Below are 21801 nucleotides of genomic sequence, written 5' to 3' on the forward strand. Positions count from 1 at the left end.
CTCTCCGTCTTGTTTCCGATGGATCCTAGTTCAATATTCTTTTCGGTCACCTGTGCTCTTAAATTCTTTTGTACATGCCCATAGATACCACTGCAGGACTCTATTTTCCATTTTTTTTTTGTAATTGAGCATTCTGCTTCCATTCTGTTCCATATTTCATCTGTTCTTATTCTATCCTTTCTGGCGACTTATAGACATCTCCGCATAAAGTCCAATTCAACTGTTCGTATTTTATTTCATATTGTTGTTGTCATTAGCCATAGTTCAGCCCCGTACTGGGTAATATTCAGCACTATGCTCTTAAAAATCCTTTTTGTGTTTTTTTTGTTAGAGTGTTGTTCCATATCACTCCATGGAGTGCTTTCGTGGCTTGTTTTACACTATTTTCATGCACATAATATATATATCTTTCTTTTAGTACCATCTCGGCTTATCATTGAGCGTAATTACTTAAAAGTCATACAATTCTTCTCTCGGATCGAATACATAAATATTCGCTCTTACACATATTTATCTTAAGTCCCCATCATAGCTCATACGGGATAATTTATTTATCAAATATTCCATATCATCCCTGCCAGCTACAGCTTTTGAACTGAGTAGAGAGCTGTGGAAGAGTTTGCTATGAAACTCTAAGGACCTCATTGCATTCTTTATGTATGAATAGGAAAAAAAAGTTGTGACTGGTTAATTGATACCCAAGTCTATGCCATAAAACCAAAAAAAAATCCCTGCCTTGTACAAAAAATACTTGATCATCAGCGAAAAGCAGTGAATGTAATATATTCTCTTGTAGGTACCTACTGGTATACCCATTGTTCCACATTTTTTACATCATCTTTTCAAAGCCTGATTTATGTAGATAAATTATGTTAAAAAGTGTAGGTGATAAGCAAAATCCCTGTTTGAGGCCCTTTGTTGCGATTATTGTTTTTGTTATTTCATGCCTAACTTTATTTGCACCTATGTTTCTTTATACAGTCTGTGTGTTACATTCGCCCATTTCTCTCTAACGTGCATTCTTCTCATTGCTTCTCATAGTTGTTAACTGGGAACGCTATCGTATGCTTTCTCCAAGTCGATATAGGTCATATGATGTGTTTCAATATGTTTCTTTTATATGTTCCTTTATATCACTTATCTCATGAAGAATACAATATTATGTAGACATGATCTGGCTTTTCTGAATTTTGGATTCCTCTCATCTGTAATCTCCTTCCCTGCTTCAATTTTTTAACTCACTTTAAAAAAATTGCTAGAAATACAACAAACTATTTTCAAACAACAAAGTACTCAGACTCCAAGAAGGTATTACAAAGTTTTTTTATTAAAATGTAAAATATTAAAAATGGACGCGTTTCGGCCCAACATGAGCCATCATCAGCAAATACAGGAATAATCACCAAAATAACTGACTTAGTATCAATTTTAAATACTATCGGAGAAAGTCATAAGTTTCTTAAAAGTATAACTAGCAAAACTATGTTTAGATGCCAATTTTTAAACAACAAACCAATCTTAAATTCCATCTTTGCACTACACTATTGTGCGCAATCTTAACATCTCATTTCATATTCCTAAGGAGTTAATTTGCCATCAGTTGTAGCTGTTCTGCTTTCTTGTACGGATCTTGTATTGTAATTTCAATTTTTATATCTGTCAATCAGTTTCTTGTGTTCAGAGAAACAATGGCATTTGTGATTGAAGTATACAAGATTAAAATCACAGAAAAGGGTGAAAGATCTATTTGATAAAAAATAAAAATAGAGTGTGAATTGTAAGTTCTATAACTATTGGAAAAATTTATTCAAACAGCAAAAAACAATAAATCTTGTTACGCACGGGGAGCTATACTATATTATTATAAATTATTTCTCATTATAACATCTCATATCGCTCACTAGAGTAATGGGTAATGAGTGAGCCTTCATACACGGAATTATGTAATATATTAAAAAACAATAAAAATAACAATAAAATGTGATATACAAAAGGGATAAATCACAAAAATACACTATTAGTACCTACTACACTCACCGGTACAAAATTCCGCCACACAAAATTTTTGATTAAGTTTGACAATTTATAACTTTATTATTTTTGCTCCGATTTTTAAGATTCTTGCACCAGTTTGTAGGTACATGTATTGATATTGTTTGGTATTATTCCGGTAACACAAAAATTTTGCTTGCATGGCATTATACAGGGGTGAATGGAAACGTTGTATTTTCTCCTATCTTTAAAACATTCTGTGGAATAATGGAAGAGCTGATTTTGTTTCATAGTCCTGTCATATTATCCCAGAGGCGTCGCTAAAGATTGTTTTTTGAATTATCCGAATATCTCTTTTCTTGTAAGAGCTGCACCATTTTTTGTAAATAAAAACACTGATGGACTAATAAAAATAGAGGTGGGATTGATAAGATTAGAATGGCCCGCATGCAGCCCAGATCTCAATCGTATTGAGGATTTATGGTATGAATTAAAAAAAAAGAATGTGTGTGTACTTTGTACGCACGTAAGAAGGTATACTCCTATTATGTGATTTCAACGAAATTGATATATGTACTTTAAACAGTTTATTTATATTTTATTTAAATATTAAAACTAATTTTAATACTTACTACTTTCCAAAAAAATTTATTAAAACAATACCAAAAATTAAAAAAATAAAAGAATAAAACACACACAAACACATTGAAAAATGCCACAAAAGTATGATTTCTGAAATCATATAATTATAAATTGTTGGCAAAAATTTTAACTAAATACGCATTTTCTGAAAAAAAATTATATAATAAATATACTTACAATCATAAAATGTATAAAAACAATAAAAAAAATAAAAACTTGCATTGGGGATCGAACCCGCACATGTTAATGTGCTTAGATTTGTAATCGAAGCCTCTACTCATTTACCCACTTACACATAATATCCGTCATGTGGGAAGATAGGCCAACTGAACGTTTTACTGTTTGACAGTTCTGAATTTAATCAAATTAGTTTGATTTTTGTGGAATTAAAATATTAAAATACAACAAAGCATAGAGTAAGAAAACAATATATTAGATGAAGATTGGTAGAAATTTTGTTGGTAATCGAATTATGTAAATCAAAGTATTCCCTACTGCTACTAGGTAGGTACATTTTCCAATTTCCAAATAGGTAAGTACCTACCTATGTAATTTTTTATTACAATACTGAAACATTTACAATTATGTACCTGTTGCTTTTAAAAACTATTTAAAAAGTCACTACAATTATAAACTTGCTTTTGTCTGTGTCCTCACAACAATAAAAACTAATATACACAACATTTGTTTACCCATAACCATTGACGTATTAATAAAATACCCGACATTTGAACAATTGTTGACAGGTCATTGTAATTACCCAATCAGAGCTCGTATAACGTTTGAGCTGCGCTCAGGACCAAGACTTTTGATGAATTTGCGCACATATAAATTCGCATCCTAGGCCTAAAGAAAATTTGGTACAGTTATGTTCCTGTTAGAGGAATGTCGGGCTATTCCTCAGGCAAGGATAACACATCTTTATTGGATGCCAAACAGATTGCGAGCAGTCGTTGCTGCGAGAGGTGGACATACCCGCTATTGAATTGTTTTGTTTTGTTGGTAATTTTGTTTTGTGTGGTTAATTTTAGTGCGTTTGATATTTTTAATTAAAAAAACCTTCAAATCAGTGTTTTTATTTAGAGCTCTTACAAGAAAAGAGATATTCGGATAATTCAAAAACCAAAACCTTAGTGATGCCTCCAGAATAATACAAAAGGAGTATGAAACAAAATCAGCCCTTCCATTTTCCACAGAATTTTTTTATAATTAGGAGAAAATACAATGCTTCCATTCACCCCCGTATAATGCTATCTAAACAAACATTTTTTGTTACCGAAATAATAACAAACGACATCAATACTCTTCTTCTTCTTGTGCCACTCCTATCGGAGATTGGAAATCATCAAAGCTACCCAGACTTAGTTTACAGCTGACCTGAAAAGTTCATTAGTGGTGCAGCCAAACCACTCTCTCGAATTCCGCAACCATGACATTCTTCTACGACCTGGATTCCGTTTTTCTTCTATTTTTCCTTGCATTATATTTTGAAGTAATGCGTATTCACGACCTCTCATAAGGTGACCCAAATACTCGAGTTTTCTTCGTTTTATCGTTAACAAAATTTCTCGGTCTCTTCCTATCCTTCGTATTACTTCAAGATTTGTGATTTTTTCAACCCAACTTATCTTCAGCATTCGACGGTACGACGGTAGTACCACATCTCGAAACTTTCAATATTTTTTATGTTGTTCTGTTTGAGAGTCCAGGCCTCTACACCGTATAATAGCGTGTTAAATACGTAGCCTCTTAGCATTCTTAATCGTAGAGGGATGCTTATATCTCTGTTGCAGAAGAATTTTCTCATCTTTATGATGGTGGCCCTGGCAATTTCGATACGTCTTTTTATTTCATTGTTTTGGTCTCCAGTTTCGTTTATTAAAGTTCCCAAGTACATATTTGTAACTTGATACTTTTTCAACTTGAATGCCGTTTATACTAATATGTGCTGGTTGTGTCATGATTTTACTGAAGACCATATACTTGGTTTTTTAATATTAATGTTTATGCCATAATTGTTGCAAGCAATATTTATGTTTGTAAGTAATCGTTGTAATTCTTCTACTGTTCTTGCAACTAGTACAGTGTCGTCTGCGTATCGAATATTAATTACAACCTCTCCATTGATTACGATTCCTTCATTTGCTTGCAAAAGGGCTTGCTGACAGATGCTTTCACTATATACATTAAATAGCAGTGGTGACAAAATGCATCCCTGTCTTACTCCTCTACGTATTTCTATTGCTTTTGATATCTCATTTTCTATTTTGATGTTAGCTTTCTGATTCCAATATAAGTTGAGAATTATTCGCAGATCTTTATTATCTATGTCTTTTCTTTCAAGAATGTCTCTTAGCCTATCGTGGCGTACTCTGTCAAACGCTTTTTCATCAATACATGTACCTACAAACTGATGCAAGAATCTTGAAAATCGGAGTACCAATAAGAAAGTTATAGATTGTCAGATCAAAAATTTTGGGTGGCGGAATTTTGTGCCGGTGAGTGTTGTAAAATATGCAGTACTGAAACAGAATAAGCACAAAAACCAAGCAATACGTTTGTCACTTTGCATAGCAACTGAAAGTGGTTAGAAAGGAGAGGGGAAACATCACTAAAATAAAAATAGAAAAAAATTTGGAAGAACAATTTTTTTGGCTAAAGAAACATTTGAATGGCATCAGTGACAGAGCGACTATAACGTGGTTAAAAGCATGTTAGTTCATGAATAAGCTTTCTCATTTGTATTATACAAACTAGACCTGTTAATTCATTTTATTTATAAAATTAATTGGTTCCAGCTAATTTAATGTTATAAATCATATTAGTCATCAATCAGTGAGTCAAACTTCTACTGTCTAATGAACATGTCAACTTTTACCTGGCAGTTTAACAAAAATTCCAAGAACTATGATTATAAAACCTGTTGGCTGTTGAGGCGAGATCTCGTCTCGAAGTTTCGTTACATATTATCAGTTACCTATAAAAATGACTTTTTTTATTTACACCTTTCGATTGGATTGATTGTAGTGCGTTTGAATATAAAGTCAAAGTGGATAAATATACGATTGTAATAAAAATATTTTATAGAGAACGGGACAATGGATTTAATTTAGATTCAATATTGTATAGTGAGTACCTACTTCAGTGGATTTCGTAAGCTGGATATTGAAGTCTGATAGCGGTCACGTGCGTACGTCAATAAATTTAAAGGGGGGGTTTCTTTTTTCGACAAACATTTATTGTTCTTCCAGTCAGTTTATCAGTGCATTGATTATTGTAGCATTCGTTATTTGCTCTTAATTTTGGTCTCGGACCTGGTCTGACCAGATGGACTACTTCATGTAGAGTTTCCCAGAAGAGCCTTCATTTGACTTGGATTTTATTACAATTTCCTTCCACCCATTTCTATTTGTGCATAGTTCCCTCCAGTTTCTTACTTCCATGATTTTGACAGCTCTCATGACCTGGTCCTCACTTCTCCCTCTGGGTTCCCCTTGCTCTTTCAGTTTCTGGCTTCCATCTGGTAACTTTCTTATTCAGTAGGTCGTTTTTCCTTCTTTAATCTTCTCCTTTCATTATGTCTCTTATTTCATGGTTCATTCTTCTTCTCATTTCCCCGTTTTCCATTACTATCGGGCCCATAATTTTTTTGAATATTGTTATTTCGAACATTCTTATTTTTTTTTTCATATTTATCTCTGAGGCACATTGTCCCAGCTACGTATGTTAGTACTGGTCTGATTGCAACTCTTTATATATTCAGTTTTGTATTTCTGAGTAAGTTCTTGTCCTTCATTAGCCTATGGTATCTTCCGTATATTTTATTGCCTGCTACTATTTGCTCTTGCTCCGTTACTTCTTCACTTCTCTTATTTTTACCATTCACAATTACTACCAAATATTTAAATCATTGAATTCTTTCAAAAGGGTAATTTTCTGTCTTGTTATCTTCTCTTCTAGAGCCGATTAGATATTTTGTTTTTCCTTCGTTACTTTCTAGACCTCTTTTTCGTGCTTCATTTGCCAGGATTGTTATTGCTTCTTTTAATGTTTCCTTCTCTCTCCCCATAAGAAGTATATCATTAACTACATATGCTACTATTTTTGTTGAAGAGTGTATTAATTCCGGTGACCTTGACTGCTCCTTCCACTGCTATATTTAACAGTGTGGTTGACAGTGAATCGCATTGTCGCACTCCTATTGGTAATTAGAAATAAACTTTTTTATTACTTTTGCAAATACTTCTTTCGCTTTTATTATGTTTTTGCTCAATATACGAGTATTCCAAGATTATCTTCATTGACTGTGCTCCTTATTTCTGGGGGGTTTGATGTGTTCTGTTTTTTTTCTCTCTCTCTCTCTAGTGTATCTTCTTAAATACGTCTTGTATATTATCAAATAAATGGTTAAATGTACTTTACGTATCTCTTATATAAGAAAGTTACAATTTAAACTGATTTATAATATGGTTTTTTGTTGTTCCAGGTGCATCTAAAGCAGAGGATGAAAAAGGAAAGCAAGCTTGGTAGCAGCTCGTCCCAAACCTCGTCCTCGGTTCAACAGCAGACCTCGCAACAGACCTCCCACCACCACCACCTTCACCCGCACCAGCAGGTGGCGCCGCATCTACACCAAAGCCACACGGTGACCAGCGAGGACCCCATGAGCCTTCCCCCTGTCGTCACGACGACGCTTTGAGAAGGCGAAACCGGGCCACGGCCCGGAGAATGTGTACTACTCATTCAAGATTACTGTGATTTAGAAATCGAAGAGACCAGGATCATTATCGTTCAACTCGAGTAGGATCCAGGGTAAATTTTGTCGAGGCCAACACGTGACACATTGGTGGTTCAAGATCTTCACTTAGGTACGCTCAGCAATGTCTACGTTGGTTCATTGAAGATTATTTTAACCCTAAATTGCAAACTGTAAGATCAGATTTTATCTTTGTACATCCTAATATTACCAAACGGTAAGAGTTGTTTTTTAATAGACATACCTACATAAGATAAATCCAGTAGGTACTACTTTTCAATGAAAGACTTGCCCAAATATTTTTTCTTATAAATCTAAATAAATCACATATACTAAATAAGTTATTTTTCACCGTGAATTCATTATTTAAATTCAGCAATATATCTATGTTATTTTCTTAAATTGTGCCATAAGTATTATCTTAGTTTTGCATTTTAATAACTTTTACAGGCTTTCAATTAATGATATTTCTATGATTTGCTACATTAGTGTCCTTTTTCCATGAAAAATTTCTTTAGCCATTATCCCTAGTCCTACTAGAAACTCAAAGACTATTCGTATTAGTGATTATATGATTTGTTACATACGTCTATTAGCAAAACAACTCTTATATCAAATCTGCTGAGATAGTAAAAGGGCTACGAGAGTTCTAGCTATTTTCCCATGTAAAATCCCATAAGAAATCGCTAAGGTCCGTTCTGGTCATTTTTGACGCTTTTGACCTGACTACAGGCTGACTCGATCTGACTCGATGCTGAGTCGAGTTAGCGGTGAGTCGGCGTCGAGTCAGCCTGTAGTCAGGTCGAGTCAGCTTTGCGCAAAAACCGTCACAATGACCAGAATGGACCTTAGCGATTTCTTATGGAATTTTACATGGGAAAATAGCTAGAACTATCCTAGCCCTTTTACTTGAGATCTAGGATTTTTCGTGAAAAGCGAAGATGCACTGAAGATACCTGATTATTTTGATCTCTAGAGGCCTATTATATAGAGCCGAAGTATGTCTTTTAAGTCTGTGCCATTTTTTCTTTTAAAAACAGTTACAGGGTGTTTACCTACATAAAGGTCTAAAAGAGGCCTTAAACACGAGAGATATTCTTAATAACTGCTTTTACTAAAACTATTTTTATTAGATTGACTTCTACTACATGTGTAAGTGTGTTGCCATTGTATCGTACACCCTGTATACTAATTATTATCAATAAAGTTAAAATTGGCTATTTGATAATAGTAAAACTATGGAAGACAAAATTATAAAGAAAAAACGACTGATAGAAAATAGATTCAAAGATGTTATCAAAAACTTTTCAACTATTTTTAAAAAAGTAGTTGGATACATTATGAAATCGGCGTCCAAATATCTTTTCCCCCTTTTTTAGCTGTCTTTTGCCAACTTATTCAGTTCTATGAATAATTTTTTATACTTGAAACGTATTTGGACGATGCTGTATCACTAGAAAAATGAAATGTCACAGTATTTTGTTCCCAGTTCTGTGAAACACAGACTGATAAAAACGCTCTAAATAGGAAGGTTGTTAATAATTGAAAAAAAACTTATTTTTGTAATTTTGGAAACTGGTTGTTGATATTGTATATTTTATTTTAAGTAGTGTTCTAAACACACGATCATAGATTTTTTAACATTATAGAAACAAAGTAACAAAGAGCTTTAATTATTAATATAGGTTAAATTTCAAAGTTCACTTTTAAAATAATTTTTGCCAAATAACAAAAAATGTTGACGTTACATTTCAAAACATTCCGTACTATTTTTATCCATTTCGTCTTTTTTGTTCTTGTTCGTAGGTATTCTATTTATTTTTGTGTAGCTTTTAAGAGAATGAACTAAAAAACACGTCAATATCTTTATGCAGTTTATAGACAAGTTGTTTTCCAACGCACATTTGTAGAGGTACCACAAAAAATTCTTACCAAAGAACAAGAACTTCTGAAACACTTAAGAAGTGTTTTATCTGTTTTAACAGATCTGTTTACAATATTTTCACTTGTACAGGGTTTGGTCTTAAGGTGTATTAGTATAAACTGAAGTTTTTCATTGCTCATTTTACATATTTTGTATATTTTTATGTAACAATTATTGCTTTAAACAAACATTGTACATAAAAGTGACAAAAAATTTTCAAACACCCTGTATAATATATTCAGATTTTGGTTACAAACAAATAGTTTATTTATCATAAAATCCTTAAACCCATGATAAACTATAATTTAGGGGCATTTATAAAGAAGGATTTGTTCGAAAATCGCTACTTTACGGGGACATAGCCCATAAAAAAACTATAACACTGCACTGCACTGGGTACATATGAAAGAAAATAAAAGTAACTGACGAAACGACCTGTTCAAGATCTCCAGCGGGGATTAATTCATTTCTCACGCATGTATGTTTTTCGCTGGTAAAACAAAACTCCCTCCTCGTGACAACTTCCTATCTAGAGAAATCTGACATAAGGCATCTGCCAAATGACTACAACCACTCTTAACTCTGTTAGCGGCAATTTCCTATGCAAATAAATGATTCGATTTTGTTTATTCCAATAGACGCTTTCAAGACCCAGGTATTACAGAGAAAGCATTATTTGATGGAATTAAGATCGTATAGCGAGAGATCTACCGAGAGGAAGACCACAGATGAGATGGGTTGATGATATTAAAAGAATAGCGGGAACAAATTGGAAATATGTTGCTCAGAATAGATACCGATGGAAGGAGTTGGGAGAGGCCTATGTCCAAACGTGGACGATAGAAGGCTAAGAAGAAGAAGAAGACCGACATTCATTGTATGATCGAGGCGAAGATCGGTGGGATATGCGCATTTTATCAATGAAATTCGATATTTTTAAGACATTCCAGAAGCCGCTACAGATAAAATGTTTTAACAACCCATTAATCATTCAGAATTAGTCGACGGATATTAGTACAGTTAAAATAATTAAGACAATAACTGGACCATAATGATTTAATGAGTGAAATTTAAAGTTTTTTCTACTTTAATGACAAAAAAACAAGCTCATTAACAGAACCCAATTAAAAATTATTTTGCACATCATATTTGAAACATTATTTGGTTGAAAAGTCTCATTTTTGTTGGCAAACAAATATATTAATTTGTCTGGACTAAATTACAGTTCTGTTTATCTTAAAAGGGATATGTTACTATCAACATTCACACAGTGTTGCCAAACTGAATTTTATTATTTTGAGTGTAAATTTTCCCAGCGATCTCCGAGGGTCTTTGCACTCAAGAAGAAAGCAGTTCGTATGAGTTTCTTCACTTATTTTGGAAGTACAAGAAAAATTATACACGCATGTGTCAAATATGAAATTTTCTTCTAATTTTCCTGTATTTATTGATTTTTGATCAAATCCTTCTGTATAACTGACCTCAACAAAATATTGTTGCCATAAATGTTGCCATAAATGCTAAAATATATAAGAATTTTTTGAATGTCCTCATAAACCAGCCTGGAAATAAGGAAAATATCAAGATTGCCTTAAGAAGTGTCTTTAATATAGTAAGATTTCAACACAATGCTGTGCGAGTACTATTCTAGTTACCATTTACTAAAGTCACTTCATCCTAAAAGCGATGTAAAATTTCAAAATCATTGGTCAAAAAAATTAAAAATGTCATTTTTTATTTTATGGTTTAAATGCTCATAATTTTCTTTGTCTCAACTTTTCCACACTTTTACCTAATAAAACATTTGTCCTACTTCTTGGTTTTAGTTTCTGACCATGACTTCTCAACATGACTTTATAAAAGAGCACAGCACACATCTTATGGAAAATATAATGTCACTCAAATGCAACAAAATTAACATGAATAGATTCGTCTCGAAATTTCAATCATTTCATTTTTTGCGCCAACTCATAATTTTGGTTATCAACGGCATAAATTGATAGAAATAAATCTAAAATCAAATGGGTATGTACGTGAGGGGATTTCGTAAATCGGCAGTTCATAAATCTTTCTGTAGGTATTAAGGCAGAGGTTTACTCTTATTTTATAGATAATAAAGTAGATATAATTTGGTCAGTCGTACCAAAGTATATAGTTCCTCTAATCGGCTTAGCTCACGCTGGGTTAAGCTGTTTGCAATACGAAGCTAGGAGAAATAATCCCCGGGCAAATAATCCCGGACAAAAAATCCACTCAAATTATCCCTGGACAAAAAATCCCCGGACAAAAAATCCCCACAGAAAATCCCGGACAAAAAATCCCCAAGACATACTTGCTGTCGAATAGTTCTCTAAAAGTTTTCCTGAAATTTTAACAAATTTCGAATTCCAATTCCATGCTGAAAACTTTAAATTATGCATGACAAAAAAGTGAGTTTTTTCAAAAATTGTGGAAAATATGGCGAATGAGCTAAGACCCCGTTTTCATGACTGGCGCTTAACACGTGATTACAACTACTACATACATTTTACTTGAGACCGTTCACATGCCAACACGCGTCTTAATGACCTAAAACGCGAGTTAGCATGTGAACGGTCTTCAGTAAAATGTATATAGTTGTAATCGCGCGTTCTAAAAACGCGCGTTAAGCGCCAGTCATGAAAACGGGGCCTTAGCTCATTCCGCATATCTTTCACGATTTTAGAAAAACCTCACACTCTCTTGTCATGTAAAATTTGAAGTTTTCAGCATGGAATTGAAATTCGAAATTTGTTAAAATTTCAGGAAAACTTTTAGAGAACTATTCGACAGCATATATTTCTTGGGGATTTTTTGTCCGGAATTTGTGTGGGGATATTTTGTCCAAAAAAATTTGTGGGGATTATTTGTCCGGGATTTTTTGTGGGGATTTTTTGCCCGGGGATTTTTTGTCCGGGGATTTTTTGTCCAGGGATAATTTGTGAGGATTTTTTGTCCGGGATTATTTGTCCGGGGATTATTTGTCCGGACCCCTTGCAATTAGGGCTTACAATACCGAGCCAAAATCTCAATACCGGTATTTGGTATTTAAAATTTCAAATACCGGGATCCCGGTATTAAAACCGGTATTATGAATAAAAAATATACACGTTATATTTATACTATCCTCCAAAATATATTGATACAAAGATTAAGTTACTGTGACATAATATATTCAATATAGATTACTCTGTATGTAGACTGCTATATATTTTGAATTATAAATAATTCAGAAAATAAGTGAGCCTAATTTATACACCACAATACACAAAAAAATGAAAAATAGATCTAAAAATTTAAAACAATTCTGATTATCTTACGGCTTATTTATAAAATAAAGTAGTCTAATTTTAAAAATTTAAGAATTTTTATATAACTCATTTCAGTGGCGGCTCGTATAACTTTAGGAAGGTAGTGCCAGAATCCGGGCAGCTGCCTAAATTTTTTGTGGCGGTTTTACGATATGGTCAAAAAGGATATAAAAAATAAATAGAGTATCACGATAAGCTGAATTTAATTGGGTTTTTATATTTAACTTACCAAGCATTGAAAAGCTAAAAACGTTATTCATGTGCACTTTAGATTTTTCATTGGATTTCAATTTCTCCCATATATGTACAAGATCATCGGTGCCTTTGTTTGACCAAGTCTCGTCACCTCCAAACAAAACGCATACAAAACAGAAGAGTTTATTAGTTTGTTCGCAACCACACAACCAGCTATTTTTATCATAAATAATTTTATTAAACTTACGACAGCGAAGTTTTTGTCCATTTCCACTTTGTTTTTCAATTTTTAAATCGGGTAAAGGCCGACCGAGTTCTTTAATATGTAGTTTTTTTTTCTAACGAAAAACCACCAAAAGAGTTTTTTAATATACTAATTTGATTCATTGTCAATAAATAAATTAAACGTAGAAAATAATCAAAATATTATTTTTATACCTACGACACCCACGATCACAACGCACTAACTAATAATTACAAATTAAAAAATATAGTAGAGTATAAACACAAATATACAATACAGTAGTAGACAATAAACACAATAGCGTCAAGCGAACGCGTAAAGAAACTAGAAATATGTAGATCTAAAACATTGTATCTTAAGATCCACTAACTTCCTTTTCGAGATTTCGAGCCTGGCACGGAGACTCCAATTTAAACGTATGTTAAAAGTGCAATACCGCTCTCTCTCTGTCACTTACACAGGATGCTCATACAATCTTTCTCTTTTCTCACGAGCCACTATGCCGTTCGGCACTGGGATTTTTATGATTTTCATCCTTTATCCGGTCAGCTGTGGGTGGCCAGAGTCGGTAGATTTGCATTGCGCTACACAGTTGCCAGATTTGATATAATTTATAAAAATAAAGAGAAATATTCACAAAAAAAATAAACAGGCATTAAAATGTTTTTAAGATAAAAAATATGTTTCTGCATAGTTAGCAAGGTAGTGCCATGGCTCTATGGCACTACCTCACGGGCCGCCACTGACTCATTTTATGTATTTGTATAGACGAGATTTAATAATTTGCTTGTAGAAACTGGTACAACCCTTCGCCTGAAATTAACGACATTCACGCTTTTAGAAAGCGCTATACTTGACTTGTATATGTGTAATAAACGTGTTTTATCTTCAAAAATAATGTCTTGTTATAGCAAAATAGTTATTTATGCAACAGTTCGTGAAGTATGCTTTTTGCGAACGCACGCGATTTTTAGAACATGAGCGACAACGGAGCGAGTGCTATAAATCGCGTAAGTTCGCAAAAAGTACTTCACGCACAGTTTCAAACAATATTTTATCTACGATAAACAAATAAAAAAGCTGTACCTAACTCTTCGTCACTGTAATTCATTTCTATTCTACAATTTTTAGAACTGTGACATTTAAAAATTCTATCTACCTTCAAACCACAAAACTGTCAAAACTTTTGTTCTAATTCATTGCTCATATTGTCATCACCATGACAACGCGAAAGTTAAGGATTTTCACCATGACAACGCGAAAGTTAAAAACAGTGCGAAAAAGTAAATCCCGTTTAAAATACATTGTTACTTCACGCACACTTTAAATTCTTCACGGACTGCTATCTATAATGACAGTTTTCACAAACTAAAAACTTATACATAATATGCCATAGAGTAGATAAAATATTTTAGAAGAAAGTTTATTGTGCATCAATTCACTTTTTATAAATTAAGCTAGTACCGAAATACCGGTATTTTTTATTATAAATACCGGTATCGAATACCGAACAAAAATCGTCCGGGATTCCGGTATTCGGGATCCCGGAATCCCGGTATTGTAAGCCCTACTTGCAATACCGAGTAGACTAATAGTATTTATAAATGACTATTTTATGAACTTCAAAAATGTGATTTCCATAAACTTTAATTATAATCTACGCAGTTATTAATCAAAATTCAGAGTTAGCGCAATTATATATATGACTGTAATTTTGAGACGAATCTAATGTAAAATTTATTGAATTTGAGTGACATTATATTTTCCATAAGATGTGTGTGGTGTCCTTTGTGAAGATTTTTTTACAAATACATTAAAACAGAGACACAACAAGCCAAATGCTTTGAAAGCTGCTTTTCCCTAAATTATCAATTTAAATAAAATGATTTCCAAATACCTTTACTTGTGAATATATTCTTCCTGGTTGTCGTCACATGTTTTCATTCAAATGATGGTAACTACCGAAAAGTTGAAATACACTCAAAGCCTTTACAAAACATTCTTAAAAACTGCCATTTTGGACGTTTATTTATGTTTACGTTCCAATTTACACGTTTCATCCATTTAATACCAAAACTTTTGTAGATTTTTGCCACACGCGTACGTTGTGACAGATTTAATAATTGCGACAATCATTTTTGTAATAAAATTGTTTTTACGTAATTTTCCACGTGACTTTTACTAAATGGCGGTCTGTACTCTTTATAAAAAACTATGAGTAGAAAAATCATACTGTATACTGTGGTGCTATCCACCCAAAAAATAGCTGAAAACAATATTATAGATCTAACAGTTTCGTTCAAAGTATTTTATAAATGTGTATATTGTAAATTGTGTACATAGAAGAATAATTTAAATTAAATAACATTATTAAGTTTGTAAATATTGAAGATTATAATTATTAAAAATTGTTAAGAAAGTCGGCTGTTGTAAAAATAACTGTTGTTGAAAGAGCTCATTCACACACACTGCTCGAAATAATTAGGGGAACAACGAGTCTCTCAAACGTTTAATAGTTGCACTATGCTAATCCATTCATCAAGATCTGACAAACTTTTCCTCTTTTCATTTTACTCATTTTACTATCATTTCCTCTTTCCCTGTTGCTGGGCACTTGCAAATAATCTTATATACACGTACCAATGTGATATAAAGTTGGTAACATTGTGTTCTACTATATTTTATACAATGGAGATATTTTTACAAAATCTAAATGTTGGCACCTCTGCTTCCACATTTATTCGTTAGCCAGCATTGGCGTTCTGACAATGATGAATTTATTTGTTACTGCTTTAAAAATCTCGTCTTTGGTGTTGCAAACAAGTCCATATCTTCACAGCACAAACATCTCCACCATCCAAAAAGAAAAAAAAAGGCAAAAAATCCTCGGACAAAACTTTTTCATCCTCCAACGTCTGAAATGGTGAATAATGCTATAAAATTCCCAAGGAAAGAGGTGTTCTTCTCTTTCACCAAAGAAGCTGTGAAAATAATTCATCATTCATCCAACAATGGTAGCGTCAGGATATTTCAATGTAGCATCTACCTCATCGTCGTCTCCTGGATCTGCAAAGCCTAGTGCAGGAAAAAAAAAGAAAGCTGAAGGAAATACTAAACCCAAAAAAAGCCGCCGCTACCAAACGTTCTGCTACTAGGAAAAAGCCAAAATCTGCAAAGAAAATGACAAACCTATAAAAGCCGCATCATAAACAGGGCAAAAACCGGCCAAGACAAAGAGAGTTGAAAATAAGTCAGCAGCTAAAACTGCGTCATCTTCATTCGCAGTTCTGCCTTCTGTACAAGCGAAAGTAAAAACACCAATTAAAGCGAAGAAATCAAATAAAGGCAGTCCCACGAAAATAGGCACCAAAACCAAAGACCGTCAAGGCGACAAGTACACCAAAAGCTAAAAACGCTGCTCTAATATCTCCAAATTATTAAAAACTCATGTGTTTGGTCTTAATTTCCATGCTATATTAGAATAATCGTTACCTCATTTTCCTCGATTTCGATTTAAGCTGTTTGACTAAATGCCTGTATTAGTATATCTCATAGCAAATCATCATCATCATTGGCTCTACAACCCATAATGGGTCTTTGTATGTTCTAGGATCAGCTTCTACTCCTTCCTGTTGGAAGGATGGAAGATTTTCCTTGGTTCATTCCTTTATTTTCCAATTTCGTACTCTTAAAACTTGTAAGTAGTCTTCCACCTGGTCCTTAAATCGTCCTCTGGGGCTGCCTCTTCTCCTTACTCTAGCCGGTCTTTGGTTATAAATGTGTTTCGACGTTCCCATCAGCCCCATCTCGCTCGTTCTCTGCAAGTGGCCTAGCCACCGCAACCTGTTTATTTTGGTGGACCTACCAATACTACAGTACCATTATAGGTTCCCTATAAAGGCGGGAAAGCTCAAAATTATAGCGCCTTTATAGCGCCTATGCCATAACTTGTTTTCCTGCATGCCTTAAATATGTCTGAAGATCTCGTAGCAAATACATTAAATCTCAAGTAAATCAACCTGATTTTTCCCTCACCTGAATATTTTTTTAAATTTTTTAGTTGTGAAAATTAGAGGTTTAAAGTAAATATTTGGGTCTGCTTATATGAGCTTTATTTTTGATCGTTTGACGATAAAAATGTGTTTTTTTATTATTTGATACTTCGACATTTGGATTCGATTAGTATTATTTATTAAACAACGTCCTGAGAAACCCACTAGGACTTCCTCAATTTTTTCGAGCACTGTATATCGGGAGACCATTGAACGATCTCACAATTCACACAAAAATCATCTTGCCAAGTAAAAATTTTTAAAATTATTATCAAACAAGTAAAGACGTGAAATTTTTCAATGGATGTCCTGAATTTTATCTCTTCCCTCATTTTGCACATACCTGTCTAACTTTAAGTATATTTTTATATACAAAATATTTGGCTGAAAGGTACAGCTGTAAGATCATTGTTAATTAGAGTTTTATAATGGTTTCTAAAACATGGATTTAATCAGAAAGAACCGAAGTGAAAGTTTACTCAACATTAGAAATCAAAAATGTTAATAGGTACCTTTAAATTTTGGTTCTTTTAACTACCCAATATGGTTTTTATACTAAAAATTGATACAACTTACACAATGTTTTTGTTTCAGTTTATAAAAATATGTCAGGATTAACAGTTTCAACATAGGGTTTACATTTTTGTTTCAGATTTTAACCAGAGGATTCCGAATATAAATTTGTTTGTCCAATATTGTGTTTTTAATTTTCTGTATCATCTTACATACACACTCAAGCACACTGCATTAATAAAGGATTTTCTTCTGCCAGATGTCTTAAATATATTTTGTTAAGTTAAAGAATCCTATATTGTTTCGTACATATTTTTTATTATTCTTTTGTCAGCTCAACCTTTATGGCTGCAAGTATTATTTTTATCTTCATAAGTTTTCTTCAATACTGTATGTCCATGTTATCACAACATATTGTTGTGATATTGTTGATTCCTGTTGTGGAATTGTTTAAGTTATACTTAGAAAAACCATTCGCAGAAGCATTAGCAGACTCTAATAAGAGTATGATAACCAAACGATAGTTGAGACCTTGAGATTAAAAGCAAGGCCAGAGTAGAACAAGCCAGAAATGCTTTTTTGAATTTTTGAAACTTCGTAAATTTCTGACTGATCACAAGTTGGATTTCAACCTAAGATACAAGATGCTAAGGTGTTACGTTTTTTCTGTTCTCTTATACGGAATTGAAGTATGGACTTTAAAGGCCAGATCAATGCTTAGACTATCATGGAAGGACAGTCAGAAATGAGAAAGTATCAATAATAATAGTGGGACTCCAGAATAGGGAACTTTTTGATTATGGGACACAAATCTGCTTATTAGGACCCATATTACTTTTCAGCAACTAATACTGGAAAGAAAGATAAAAGGTAAGTGAGGTCTAAGACGTAAGAAGACTGACTATATCTAACAGATATTAGGTAGTAGGTATTAAATTCCTGACAAGACAATGTACGGCAGACGCCATAGCAGAAATGCACAATATCTTAAGAAGCAGAGTTGTATTTACCATTATGTGATGTACTTTATATGGTTTAAAATGTATGTAGATGCTCTCTTTCCAGCTTGCCCTATTTTCCCTTTTCTTTGTCTTTCTCTAGAAATGCACGGTGGAACATAAAAGTTCATTAATATACGGCCAAGTGTTTATGGTAGTAACCTAAATGGTTTTTACGATTATCTCTCGAACGGTCTATAGTTGAGCCATTTCATTTCAGTTTAAGCTACCCCAAGTGCCTGTAATGAGAGGTGAATACTTCAAAACACGTGTAGAGCAATGGAGCTTGAATTGAACAGAAAGGCTTATACTTTCATTTTAAGTAATTATGTTTCCTTTGCTATAAATATAGTATACAAATCGACAAAATACACAACTTCAAATCATAAATACATTTTAATATGTTAAAATAACAAAAAGGAATATTCCAAAAACTTCTATACGTTTTATATTCTCCTATTAAATTTTTATTAAACCATATTTTAGTGTTAAGTGAACTTTTCTCCAGTTTTCTACTTCTAAAACGATATTGGGTCAACTTTCGCATAAGCTCGAGCAAAAAATGTCACGTCATTTACCTTTTGGTGTAGGTCAATAGTTGACCTTTTGCCATTTTCTGCTAATAAACTATCTCGTCCGACTAATAGAAAGCAATTTCAGACCTGGTGAAACAAAACGCAAACGCTAAGTGTGTTCTACTTTTTTGTGCTGTTGTTGTTAACGTTGTTGTTGATCGGTTTCGTTGTTATGTCTCGATGAAAACCTTATTTTTTTTCTTTTACAACTAAATTGATTATAGTTACTTTCATTACTTTATATTTGTGTTAGTAAGAATATACAGGGTGTTTCAAAAAAGATAACACCGTCTCTAGGATAGCTAAAAAACTGAAAAATAAGTTTTCACGATACAGGACGTTGAAGAACAACATTTTACATCTTTTTTACAACTTTGCCGAAACTACTGTCAATATTTTAATACAATTTGGTGGAATTTAAGAGGTAGTTATTGTGCTTTTTTCGACTTACAATTAAGAATTTTATATTCATCATTGGACCGCATACGGATAATGGTCTGAATTCTTGAAAGAAAAAATTGGTATGCCACTGAGATATTTCAAATTAAAAATTATTTTTCAATTCCTCGTTCAATTTATTACAAAAAATCTATCTTGTCTTTTTCATACGCGTTATAGGTAAACGTTAAGATATTTTATTTTTTTGCATGAAAATGGCGAGTCGTATGAAAAAAGGAAAGATAGATTTTTGTCACAAATTGAACGAGGAATTCGAAAATGATTTTTAAATTTAAATATCTCAGTGGCGTAAAATTTTTTTTATTTAAAATATTCAGACCATTCTTCGTATGCGCGCCGATAATGAATATAAAATTCTTAACTGTATGTTGAAAAATGAACAATTACCTCTTAACACCCACCAAATGTCATTACAATGTTGTCAGTAGTTTCGACACAATCGTAAAAAATGTGAAATTATTTTTTCTTCAACGCCCTGTATCATGAAAAGGAATGGCGTTATACATTTTTTTTTAAATCAAACCCCAATTATTTTTCAGTTTTTTACCTATCCTAGAGAACGTGTTACCTTTTTTTGACATACCCTGTATAGTAAAAAAAAACAATTTGTCATTTTTAACTGAACAAATGCAGTCAAATTATTTTTTGCCTATAACTTTTATCTTCGGTTCTTTCTGATTATGAAAAAATTTTTTACTACGTTGAAAAAAGCAAATGAATTACAGCGAATAAAATTTTAATTATTGTTTATCACTTTTATTGTTCTTTGGTCTCGCACTACGGTTAAATTTTTGAATTTTTGAATTTTCATCAATCAAGGAGGCTGTTGTTTCATTATTAATGTGATATTTGACTACATATTTCGATATTAAAACTGTTGTCACCCCCACCCAATAAAGAAAACCCTAATATGAGTGACAATGAGGTGGTTCCGAAATTTTTAATTCCACCAAAAGGAAAAAATCAATGGCCCTTTTATTCCACCAAAAATTACCATCTTAAAGTAGTATTTAGCTTCACTAAGATAAACGAAAAGAAGTATTAAAATTTCATTGAATGATGCTTTCAAATTGATTTTCTATTCGCTCTAATATTTTGTCAGAACTTGTGCTTTTGGTGGAATTAAAAATTCTGAGCTACACTGTCACTTTATTATCAATTGTACATGTTAATTGTTAAATCTTAAGAAACTTTACTAAAACCATAAAAACAACGTTGATGTGTAATACATGGTTGTGTCAGCTATATAAATCTTACCGAATCAGAAAATAAAAAACTGCTGATTGAAATATTTTTTTGTTTTTTATTTAGAAGTCCCCTACCCTTTTAATATAGGAGTAAACCCAAAGCAAAGATATATTTAAATTCAATCGACATATCCATTTAGAATTCTAAATAGATGAAAAGGAAAAGTATTTTGCTGATTACGTTAAAAAAGCTAAGTGATTGATGATGATAGGAAGCACCGTTGTACAATGCATCGCAGTCCAATTCACAGAGAAACAAATTGAGGACTACCAGCAAGGATTCAGGAAAGACAGATCCACTACAGATGCATGCACACAAACAATCGAGAAATGCTGGTCAAAACCTTTTGACTGCATTGAAAGAAATAAATCATTTAATGACATGAAAAATCTAGATTAACAAAAATGCATGGATCCCGAGCTGAAATAACAACAGAAGAAATACAATTACAAAAGAAACATTAGTGCGACAAGGCGATTATTGTCAAACCATACTCCACAGTATTCATCATAACACTAAAAGAAACAGTCAGAGGAATTATAGGAACTATAGGTACCTAGGTAGCCGGTGAATTGCTCGACATGAAAATTGATCGAAATACAATTTGCTCGAATAAAAAAAATTTATAAATATCTAAATATTTATTCACAATAATAAAAAAATATAGACATAAGAAAGATATTTTAAATAAGACAAACTACGTGGTTTTCCACGTATAATATAATCGTATATTATTAAATGCTGAAAAAATATTTATTACAAATCTAACATACCTTTGAACTTTATAAATAATAAGAAAAATAACGGTTTTGATTTATTCTCATAATTTAGGAATTATGATAATTTCCGGGTATTAGGGAAGGATCTAAGTAGA

At 32.7% G+C, this 21801-nt stretch overlaps 1 protein-coding gene across 1 annotated transcript in view; it reads left to right on the forward strand.

Annotated features, from left to right (window-relative positions):
* Nucleotides 1-20972, forward strand: part of LOC114326922 (early growth response protein 1-B) — a 38712-nt gene extending 17740 nt beyond the window's left edge. Inside the window, exon 3 of the mRNA XM_028275385.2 lies at nucleotides 7121-20972. Within this exon, the coding sequence (XP_028131186.1) occupies nucleotides 7121-7333 (213 nt within the window). The 3' untranslated portion in view covers nucleotides 7334-20972. The remainder of the gene's footprint in view (nucleotides 1-7120) is intronic.
* Nucleotides 20973-21801: the final 829 nt, after the last annotated feature.

Source organism: Diabrotica virgifera, chromosome 5 (genome assembly GCF_917563875.1).
Source record: "Diabrotica virgifera virgifera chromosome 5, PGI_DIABVI_V3a".
NCBI classification, from domain to species: Eukaryota; Metazoa; Arthropoda; class Insecta; order Coleoptera; family Chrysomelidae; genus Diabrotica; species Diabrotica virgifera.